Source organism: Stegodyphus dumicola, chromosome 3 (genome assembly GCF_044657685.1).
Source record: "Stegodyphus dumicola isolate Sdum_Otavi_A_Nest chromosome 3, ASM4465768v1".
NCBI classification, from domain to species: domain Eukaryota; kingdom Metazoa; phylum Arthropoda; class Arachnida; order Araneae; family Eresidae; genus Stegodyphus; species Stegodyphus dumicola.
In genome coordinates this window covers 134105953-134118208 of record NC_140770.1, presented here as the reverse complement: position 1 = coordinate 134118208, position 12256 = coordinate 134105953, and the positions used below count along the sequence as shown (strand labels likewise).

General features: G+C 30.6%; 1 protein-coding gene across 3 annotated transcripts in view; it reads left to right on the top strand.

Annotated features, from left to right (window-relative positions):
- tho2 (THO complex subunit 2-like protein) overlaps positions 1-11769 on the top strand; it is a 36184-nt gene extending 24415 nt beyond the window's left edge. For all 3 annotated transcript variants that reach the window (XM_085813334.1, XM_085813335.1, XM_035353713.2), the window contains one exon: positions 7007-11769. In XM_085813334.1, coding sequence (XP_085669460.1) covers positions 7163-11623 — 4461 coding nt within the window. In that variant the 5' untranslated portion in view covers positions 7007-7162 and the 3' untranslated portion in view covers positions 11624-11769. The remainder of the gene's footprint in view (positions 1-7006) is intronic.
- The last annotated feature ends 487 nt before the right edge of the window (positions 11770-12256 follow it).

Here is a 12256-nt window from a genome sequence, read left to right as displayed (position 1 = left end):
AGGAAATATGAAAATAATATATATATATATATATAATGAAAATATCCTGAAAGAGAAAGGCAGTGTAAAAATTAGAACAAAGAGTGAATAAAGATTTATGCCAACCACAGTTTTTCTGAAATAGGATGAAATCCAGGAATTGCCTCAGTATTACAGCAAAAGTTCAGCAATACCAAGTATTCCAGATTATCCGGTTAAAGTAATATGATACTTTTTTTTTCCTTGCATTATTTAATGTATTAAAGAATAAAAAATTGTGTGAATAAATTTATTCATGATTTAATTTCATATAATTAGTTTATGCTGTGAAGATAGTGTTATTGTCAGTGCTCGAACTCTTTCTAAATGAAGTTTGAATAACCACCTATTTTATATAGTTCAATCTATCTTTAAAAATGTGCATACTCGTTATTGCTTTAAATTTTAATTTGTCTGCAGATTTATGCTTTCAGTACCAAATTCCTTTTGAGGTAATTTTTGAATTTCTGATAATGATGTTGAGTTGTTATGGGATGAGACAGAGAGGATAGAATAAAAAACGAGCATTTCGGTATTGGTCCGCTAAGGGGGGAATTGGTAATTCTATTTTTTCTGTTTTCAAGCATGATTTGCACATCTGATAACTTTAAAAAGTATTTTTTATATAGTTCTTATATCTATAATATAACAGTAAGGATGTATGTCATTGGTAAAGCTTTGTGTGTTGTAGGTTTTGCACTCAGTGCTTATATTTGAATATTGCGCTCACGTCAGTCATCTTATGTTCACATAGCCATTGTTGTGTTTTCACTATCAGTGAAGGTCATACATGCTAAGCAAGAATTTATAATTATTTTTTTACAAAAATAAATATTAATGTTTTAAATAAGTATTAATGTTTTACTGTTTCAATTTAGAAATCAGGCCGATGTTGTTACATTCCCACTATCAGCTCTTACTAGAACTGTTAGATGACACAGTATTTGTTTACTCTTTAGTACAGTGTAAAACCTTTAAAACAGAATGTAAGAGCACTCTCTATGAGTTTTTTTTTGGGGGGGGTGTAAGTATATCGAAAATGGGGAAGAAAGTGGCCAAAGTGGATGATCATTTTCTTAAAAAAAAAGAACATAGCACCAATTCTTATCGAAACGTGGTGCATGATGTTATGTTAATTCTACAGTATTCTATAGTTTTATTTGAGTTTGCTAAAATTGTGCACAATTTATTTTGAACCAAAATAAGAGGAAAATCACTGTGTATTGAAATTTTGGAAAAACTACATTCATCCCCTAAATGAGGCCTTTTCATTCTGTTTAAAACTCAGGCAAGCCAGGTATTTCAGCTGGTATATAATATGCTTCTGGCAAACGGTTTTCTCAAAAATTGTATATGTGTAAGAATTTTATTATACTTGTGCAGATTTTCATGAAAGTGCTTGATTGCAAAATACCCTTCTACTCTAATTTCTGGATGGTTTCACAAAAATTTACGATTCCCAGATGAACTTTTAATTTGCAACACTAAGAAAGTGTAGCTAAGCCATGCAAATAGCCAAAGTTCCTAGCTCCAATGACATGTGGGTGCAGCTTAAATAATGAAAATATTTAATCAGTTGAAATTTTGAAATTTTTACCTCTATTACATAAGACTTTAGAAATTGGGTCAAGTGTTACAGTTTGATAGTGTGTTAACATGTCACTTGGCAATTACCATCACTTTTGGCTTGTATAGAATGGGAGATTCCTTGAACTCAAAGATATCAGTTTATCACTCCTGCAGATTGTTAGTTGTTTAGGCTGAAATGTTGGCATTGTTCAGCTTTTTGTGCTCCATCGGTTATGAGATTATGAAATTGGGAACAGCAAATGATAATCAAAGGAAAACTTTCATCAGATTTGAAGTGGCATAATTCATATTTTGCTGAAAATGAATATGGGCGTCATATTAAGCTCAGAATGTTCAACAATATCTGCATTAAAACTGCAAGAAAGAGCTTGCATGATATTAAGTATGAGCCACATAAGCAGAGATAAATGTTCAGTTACTCTCAGGCCACTGTTCTAAAAGATAAAGTATTCATCCAGGTAGTAGTGAAGACGAGAATGGATGATTGTCCTCCTGTTCTTGTGAGAGAGACTTGTCTCTGATACATAAGCAGTGATGACTTGAGATTGGTGTGGAGGCTTATGTTTTAACAAGCCTTAATGAGAGAAGTCATGTCTGCCCTGCTCGTGAAATAATGATGTTGGGTGACATAATATATAATATAATATATATATAACCTTGTTTTTCCTTCCTGGCACACTGACATCTGAAAGTTATATATTTGTTTGTTTGTGGAGCTAGGGTTACAGCTGTCTGGGACTCATTGTTGAAAGAAGAAGAATTATCTGTTGATCTAAGGGATGTAGTGCAAATATTTCCACACATGGAATCATAATCCATATTGATTAAATCAAAATAATTGGAAAATTTTGTTTCTTTTTCTTTTTTTAGTCATTTACATATTAAATCAATTGATACTATAAATTTCAAATTTCCATAATTTTCCTTCTGGGTATTAGAGTTGCAATGTTGAACAGTCCTACATCTTATTTCATTGTGCTTTTGGATTCTTTAAGTCCCCCCCCCTCAGCTGTAATTAATTTTTGAAAATTAATGGAAATTTGGACCTTGTAGTGTTTATTCTCTTATGATCTTGCTATTTTAATGCATTAGTTGAAGTATAATACAAAGCATAATTTTTTAAATCTTTTAAGGTGTGTATTTTAAGGATAGTATTAAGACAATTGTATTTAAATGTTTATATAAATATTAATTAGGACACTGGGAAATTATTAAAGCATTAGAAGAGTTTGAAATAACTTTCTTTTAAACATATTAAGCTTTAAAAAAAAAGGGCTTTTTAAAAGGTAACAAAGAAGCCAAGAGACACAAAGACTTTGTCATCATAAAATCCTACTTGAAAGTTTTGCAACATGTTACTGTTGGTGAAATTATATTTCTTAAATTTTACCATCTGTTACAAAGGAATATGACATATGATCTAAATTTGAAAGAAATAAAAAATTAACGACAAGTATTATTGTAATGTACTGCACATTTTAGCACTGCATTTTGCTAATTCTTACTGTTAATTTCTAATGTCTGTAGCACTAAAATTACCCACTGTAAGGATCACATATTTTCTCTCTTTATATGATGTGTATGAAAAGCAACACATATTTTAATATAAAAGGGAAGCAGTTTTTCATGCCTTTTTCTAGAAGTTCATTTTTTAAAAAATAATCATCGAATCGTATATTTTGTTCAACTTTGAAGTTAACCCTTTTCTTATTATTAGTCCAAAGGGGCTTTGTCCCTGAAGGACTATTGTTTTCGTTTTGCGATTTTGCGTCGGACTCATAAACGTGGGTTCACTTTTCAAACTGTTGCCACAAAATGTTAGAGTCCTGCATTATATTTGAAGAAATTAAATAATGAAAAATCTGCATAAATGATTGTCTATTTCTCGCATTGTCCCCCCCCTTTAAACAATGGTACATAGAGCCATCGAATTTTGAATGACGAAATCCTACTGCGAATATGAGCATCTGAAATCCCAAATTTGGAATTTGTTTTATTATAGATTTTATATTTTGTAAAACTTTAACGAATTTTTGATTTACAAACTCAATGCTTTAAAGGCGAGAAATGGCAACGTTATATAGAAAAAAAATACTTTTATCTCCAGCTCGCGAGACTGTGTATATCGGAAATTCTAAAGATATGCTTAATTTAACATTATTTTGCGATATTGCTTTTGAACTTAATTTTATGGTTTAAGTGCAAAGAACATGATATTTAATAAATAAAGGTAACACTCAAAATGTTAAAAAAACGCCCCTTTGGACGTAATTTAAAATCTGAAACATTTCAGATTTTTTTATTTTTTATTAAAGTACAAGATTTAGCATTTTTAATGTTTTTAAGTCTGCATCTTTGTTTCATTTGTATGCATATAAAAGTGGCAGGTAACAAAATTAATATTTATTTAAAGTAAGATTGCTACTCTTATTTCATATATTTAATTGCCCATGATAAAGAAGTCTAATGTTATAATTTTTAAAGGCATAAACATACTGCAGGTGATAAACAATAAGAAATATGAACTATTAAAATTTTCTTAATTAACAAATTTCAAATCTGTTATTCAGAAATTATATGCAACTTTGCTATATATAAGATGTACTAATTGAATGGCTGAATTTGCTAAGTGAACCAAAATTTACTTTATTGGATTTTGTTACATGAAAATAGTTAGATACTAGAGTGAAGCATCTGTCATGTGATAGAAAGTTGGTTATAGTAGGGAGAATTTAAAGATATTAAATTCTGTGAACTGTAAAGAGGTTTTATGTCTGTAAATTAGCAGAGGTAAAATAAAAAAAATTCAGATTTGACACACAATAAAGTATTTCAAAGAAATTCTTTTATACATTGACAAAATCCACTCTATTTATTTGTCAATATTAACTAAAGAATTAAATGAATGTTTCACAGCTAATTTAAATTGATTTTCTTGAAAAACCAACCAGGGCAAATAAAAATTAATGCAGTAATCTGGCAATAAACAGGCATTTGTACTTAATTAGTTGCAAAGGATGAATGCAATTTGTAAATAATGAACACATTCATCTCCAAGACTGAAAGCAGAAAACTGCATTTAATCCATCAAACTTAAATTCTTATAAAACTGACAAATCACTTTGAATTTTATTCAAAATGGTGTTCTTCACTTTTCTTCAAAGTGTATATATAGTATAGATAAATACATGCAATTTATGTGCCTTTCTGTAAAAGGTGTTAAGGGGGAAATGCCATTTTTTACATTCAGTTAAAAAAAAAAAAAAAAAATTATAGCAAAATTATTTTATCTAAGTTTAAAATAATAAAGATTTCTCTCATTATGTTAATCAATATAGACAGTGCTACTTATCCCCATGTTATGTTAAATTAAGGAAAGCCAAAATTGTAGAATTTGTACAAGTATGATATCTGTTCAATATCTTTATTCAGTCATATAGGATATAAATATTGTTAAATATATTATGAGTAGAATCAATTGCATAGCATATTAATACTAAAATCCCCCTTTGAAATCCATTTTGTTAAAATAGTTTTGCAAATCTGTTGTTATTGTCATGCTTATAATAGTACCAAGCTTTTTTCCAAGACTTCAGTCTCTGTCTGTATTGAAATCACTGGTGCCAGATGTATGATCTTATTTCTTGTTGATGAGAAATGTTTTGTAACATAGTAGTATACCTTTATATTGATAATTTTTCTGTCATAATTTAACATAAAGCTCATTGTGTAAAAACAATTATTACAAGCTGTAGAACAGTGATTCTCAGCCTGTTTTACTCCATGCACCCTTTCATCATTGCTTGAAGATAAATCTAAATAGAAGTATATACACATTTTTTGCGTTTTGGAGAAAGGAAACTTCTCCAAAACTCAAAAAGTGTGTACATACTTCTATTTAGATTATTTTTTAATGTATCTTACAATTTAAACAAAAAAAAAACATGTTGATAAATATCAAAACTTACATAAAAGTAGGGTTCTTTTTTTTTTAAAACATTCATAAACTAAAACTAGATACTTAACAGCTAAATAAAAGGCTTATAACATTTTCCCCATGATTGATAACCATTGCTGTAGAAGATTTGATCATTTCTATCATTTTTTATAAACATTGCTATTCAAAATTGAGATATTTATGACAAATTTATAATCATCATTATGAAGATGCTCTTAAACTCATGCACAGACTTTCACTTTCAATGGAAAATTGCTAATTTGTACAAGGTTGCTTATATAATTCAATGGCTATCAGCACGTAAGGAAGGGAGAAAATTATGCTTGAAAATGTAAAATATCTATAATTCAAAAGATTAAACCATTTGAAGGATTGTAAATAATTAAACGAAAAGAAAAGCATTCTAGTGCCCCTGCTGTTTTTCTGCCACTAAACCTTACTGTAGTTGTTACATTATAAATTAGTAACATTTCTTTAAAAAATTATTTCAGTACTTAAAATATGTGTTCACTTGTTTTATTGTACATGGAAATCAATTTTTTATTAATAATATAATAAATTAATTATTGCTGTAGAACAATGATTCTCAGCCTGTTTTACTCCATGCACCCTTTCATCATTGCTCGAAGATAAATCTAAATAGAAGTATATACACATTTTTTGAGTTAATGTATCTCTCAAAATTGGAAGATTACTTGTATGTTTCGTTGCAAGATATCATTATTTATTTATTTATTTTGAATTTCAGTATTAGACTGTAATAGATAAAATTGTTTAGATCTCCAGTTAGCATTATTTTGCATGTATACCAAGATATAATAAATCTGTTCATATTTGGGAAACAAAAAATTGACTGTTTCAATAAATTTATATGCAGTTTTTATGATGGATGTGTAGAACACAAATATCCTTTAAAAGGTTTTATATTTTACTGGAGTTAATTAAGATTATGTATGGTGTTTATTTTAATAGCAATGACAAATCTCATCCCCCCCCCCGGTATTTTAATTGCAAAAACAGGCAATAAGGGAGAAATATTTTCTATGTTTCTGTTTCATGTACTTAAACCAATTTAATGCTGTTGATTAAAAGGAATGAATGTATTTCATATTTCACTTATGATACAATTTTAATTACTTTCTCTTGGCATAAAAATATTTAAACATTTTACTAATAGGATTGTTAAGTTTTTCTAGAAAAAAAAAAAAATTAAACTTTTTACTGGAAGAAGATGTATTTTCATTTCCAATTAGTAGACAGTAAAACACTTTTATAAATTTTGTTTAAAATGTAATGGATTCTTGATGTACAAGCTAAACTATTCTTTATGTAAAATAATATATTGCAGTATTTTTAGTCTGAAGATCTTTATTTATATTAATACTTTTATGTAGATATGTAATAAATTTTTTTGAAATAATTTTTATTTATTTTTAACAGGTTATCTGATGGCCATTGTAGAAGTGATTGCTCTTACCTAAAACATGCATTGCTCATAGGTTCCTGCTAAGAATATATAACTTCAACTTCATAAACTAAACCACTATTTTCATTTTAATTTGAGTAAGAGAAATAATTACTGCTCTTTTGAGAATCATGGCATCAGGTATAAATTTAGATATTTTTAAAATATGGGGTGATAAAGAGAGGTCTGAATTTGTTGCAGTCTGTCAAAGTGCTCTTCAGAAATTACAAAATTCAAGTTTAGTATTTGGCACTGAGAACAGTGACTTAAATTATATTTTGTATGAAATGTGCAGTCAGTGTATGCTGGGTAGCATACCAGCTGAATCTGTAGTCTCTGCTCTGAGTGAAATACTTCATCTTCATAATGAGATACCTTCATTAATTGCAGATATCCTAGTTGTTTTAGATACTGAGTCCCAAAGTAGTGAATCACATGGATTGCGAGAACGCTATTTCAACCTTCTTCGTTACTGCAACAATAAAATTGTTCCTGAATTCATACTTAAGGAACGTTTAGAATTTGATACATTGGGTGATGCAGGTATCATGAAGTTACTGAGAAACACCCAGACAAAATTTATTAAAACAAAAACTAGACTATTTTACAAGCAACAGAAATTCAATTTGTATCGTGAAGAAATGGAAGGTTATGCAAAACTTATGACAGAATTGGCTCCACAGACTGGGGAAGAACCAAATGTTGAATATACATTGGAAGTTATGCAGTCACTAATTGGTTGTTTTAATTTAGATCCAAACAGAGTTTTGGATGTCATATTGGAATCATTTGAGTATAAAACTAACCTTTCTTATTTTTTTACTCAATTGTTGCATTCTTATTTTAGTACATCAGAGACTACAAGTCAAGTAATTGGGTTCAAGTTTAGTTTTTATCAACAAGGTGATTCAAAAGAAACACCTTCATCATTGTATCGGATAACAGCTTTTCTTTTGAAATCTGGTGTTATGTCTCTTGGACAGTTGTATGGATTACTCAGGCCTGATGACAGTAAAATACTAGAAGAACATAAGCAAGAGCTTACAAATGCCCAGCTTTATGTTAAGCAGTTAAATTCCTTGTCAACAAATCCTGCTGAACCTGTCAAAGATTCTGTTAAAAATGAAGGTAATAGGCTTGAAAATGAAGATAATCAGAAATTGGGTCTATGTGCTGCATTATTAGATGTTGCAGATTGGAAACATGCTCAGCAACTTATGAGTTATTTTCCTGAATTTTATGCTACATCACATTTGTTTATAGCTAAAAAGTTATGCATGTTGATACATGTACTTATAGATGATTTTTATAAGAAGCATAATTTGTATCCTCAAATTAGGCAGGGAAAGAAATTTGAACTAGAATCTGGAGTTAAAGTAAAACCAATTGAAAGTTTTGCTGAATTATTTGATACAGTATTCAGTATGGTGCTTTCTCTGGGCCCCTATTTACACATTGATCCAGTTCTCATGGCAAAGATAATTCGTCTCTCAAGGTACTGGATTTGTTCAAAATCTAGTGTTCCTGATTATGGAATGGCAGCAATTTCAAATGTGATTGATCAGTCTCTTTTGCCATCATTATCATTACTGGAATGCAATTGTTGTATGGCTGAAGAACTTTGGAGTTTATTAAAACTTTTTTCATATCAAGCCAGGTACATGTTTTATTTCCAGTGGAAGACTACTGCAAATGTTTCTCACCCTCCTTTGATTAAAGTGAAGGCTGATACATTAAAAAGACTGAAATATATTATGAAACGATTAAACAAAGATAATGTTAAGCCATCTGGAAGGCAAATTGGAAAATTAAGTCACAGCAATCCAGGTTACATATTTGATTATATTTTATCCCAGATTCAGACATGGGATAATTTAATAATGCCTGTTATTGATTCTTTAAAGTACTTAACATCATTGTCTTATGATGTTTTGGCTTTCTGTGTTATTGAAGCCTTGGGAAATTCTGAGAAAGACCGCATGAAGCATGATGGAACAAGCATATCCATTTGGTTACAAAGTCTGGCAAATTTTGGAGGTGCTGTGTTTAAAAAGTATCCCATAGATATTTCTGGCCTTCTGCAACATGTTGCTAATCAGTTAATAGCTGGTAAAAGTCTTGATTTACTTATTTTAAAAGAAGTTGTTCAGAAAATGGCTGGAATTGAGGCTTCAGAAGAAATGACTGCTGAACAGTTGGAGGCAATGACTGGTGGAGAATTGTTGAGATCAGAAGGAGGCTATTTTAACCAACTGAGAAATGTTAAGAAGTCATCACAACGTTTAAAAGAAGCTCTGTTAGATCAAGACCTTGCAATTCCGCTATGCCTGCTCATGGCTCAACAAAGACAATGTATTTTATTTCATGAACAAGAGAATAGCCACATAAAACTTGTAGGGAAGTTATATGACCAATGCCAAGATACACTTGTGCAGTATGGTAGTTTTCTAGCTTATAGTTTAAATATGGAAGATTATGCAAATAGATTACCACCTGTTTCTGTTTTGTTGAATGAATATTCTATTCAACCAGATGTTGCTTTTTATCTTTCTAGACCATCCTTAAATCATGCCATAAGTTGCAAGTTTGAAGAACTCAAAAAACAAGACAAAGCACTGAAAAACATAAGTAGCTCCCAAAGTGTGAAGAAGTATATAGAGGTTGTAGATTCTGTCATTATGCCAATTGTTCAGTCTGTAAAGTCCAATCAAGCCCACAAAAAAACATGGGAGGATTTGAATCCACAGTTTTATGTAACATTCTGGTCTCTGAGTATGTATGACCTTGTAGTTCCTTCTGGAAGTTACGAGCGTGAAGTAAATAAATTGAAAGTTATTCTGCAAAGTGAAGAAAATAAAGATGCTGGTAAAAAGAAGAAGGAAAGGGAAAGATGTGATAATTTGATTATGAAACTTGTAGAAGAAGAGAAAATGCAACAAGAACATTGTGTCCGTGTTATGGCTCGGTTAAAGAGTGAGAAAGATGACTGGTTTCAGTCTAAGGCAGCAAAAAATGAAACCATTACTCAGTTTTTGCAGCTGTGTTTATTTCCCCGTTGTATATTTACACCAGTTGATGCTGTATATTGTGCTAAATTTGTCCATCTCATTCATTGCTTAAAGACACCCAATTTCTCTACTCTACTCTGCTATGATCGTGTTTTCTGTGATATAACTAACACAGTTGCATCTTGTACAGAAAATGAAGCAAATAGGTATGGATTATTGTTGTGCTCTATGTTGGAGACTGTAATGAGATGGCATAGTGACAAAGCTATATTTGATAAAGAATGTGCAAATTTTCCTGGGTTCATGACAAAGTTTAAAGTTGCTGCCCAGACTGGTGATTCATCTGTTGATCATGTTGATTATGAAAATTATCGCCATGTATGCCATAAATGGCATTTTAAAATAACGAAAGCTCTTTTGAAGTGCTTAGATTCTGGAGATTATGTTCAGATTCGTAACAGCCTTTTGGTTTTGCGAAAAATTGCACCATATTTTCCTGTTATTGTTAGTCTTGGCTTAGCATTAGAACGACGTATAGAAAAAATTAAAGCTGAGGAAAAGGATAAGCGACCTGACATTTTTGCATTAGCTACTGTCTATTCTGGAATTCTGAAAGTCAAGAAACCTTCTTTAATCCAAGAGAGTGAATTTCATTTAAAGGAAACTAGTCGAGCAAATGTTAATACTGTCCCTATTAAACCTGAAGCAATATCTAGAATTGAGAAGAGGGAAAGTGAAAATGTGCCTGAATCTGTGAAAGAAAAAGTGTCTAAAACAGATTCAAAAGCTGACTCAAATCGACTAAAAGCAGGCTCTGTAGAAAAATCAAATTCTATTCCATCAAATTCACAGAATTCTGGAAAAAGAAGTGCACGGAATGACACAGAATTAAATGGCATTGAAAGCCGAAGCAAAATTGCGCGAGTGAAAGAAGAAAAGATTAACCTTGAGAACACAAGTCCAATGAGACGGGAAGATAAATCTAATCTGAAAAATGATATTGACAAAATTCCTAACTCTAAAGATGATAAACGAGATCGTAGGGAGGAGAGGCATGAGAAATCTTTAATTAGCGAGAGAGAGAGTGTAGAATCTAGTAGAGATTCTCACTCTCATCGTCATAATTTAGAAGTGGTAGAGATGGAAAGAGAGCATAAAAGAAGACGAGTTGAAGGAACTTCTTCTAGAAGCCCACGTGAGCCAGTAGAAAGAGACTCTCGTAGTGTGGATAAATCAAAAGCAGATGAAAGAAATGGAGGACGAGAGAAAATATCTGTTGAGGTTAAAAGTCACAAAGAAGTGGAAGCTCCTCTAGAAAAAATTAAAATTAAAGAAAAGAAAACAAATAGGAAAAGGGAATACCCTGATGATGGTTCCTCTGAACTTCCAAGACGGAGAAGACCAAAATCAGAGAAAGATGATGAGGATTCTGGGAAGCGTAATATGGAAAATGATCGTGAACTTAAATCACGGAGAGAAGACAAATCACCTGTTGTGTATACTGGCAGTACCGACAGACGTATTGATCGTGAGGAGAAAAAGCATCATCGCTCTAGTTCAGTATCTGGAGTGAAGAAACGATAGTGAAAACTCCATTCCAGCCATTATTATTGTCCAGAATTACTTGATAGACTTTGCACTGCAAAATATCTTGTTGCCTGTTGTATTTTGTATTTTATGAATTTCATATTGCATATTGAGTATTAAACAAGTGTCATGTGCAAAGAGTACTTGTGTGAGATGTTTATACTACCTATTTTTCATGAGATTAAAACAAGGTGCTCATAAATGCGTATTTTTCTAAAGAATTAGAAATTTATGAACTGCATCCATCATTTGTTTACAATTTAAATTTTAATTTCATTGAAATGAAGTTACTCCAACATTTTTAAAAGGATATTTATTTAAATATTCAAAAGATCATAGATCAGGTTTTAACTAATGTTTCATTTAATAGTGTTTTTGGTGTTCTATATTTAAAACAATTGAATGTTTAATTTATTATTTTTCAAAGTGATGATGTAAAGCTAATATTACATAAATTCAGCAAAGGAAGTATACATACTTATGCATCAGTAAATATTCCTTATATATTGTTATGTTATGATGAAATGAATTTGAACTCATTTTATCAAAGGTTTAGTACAGTAAATGTTCTTTCATATTTCATAGCATGTAAAATCGTTTGTAAGTTTTAAAAATTGCAGTTTTGTATTA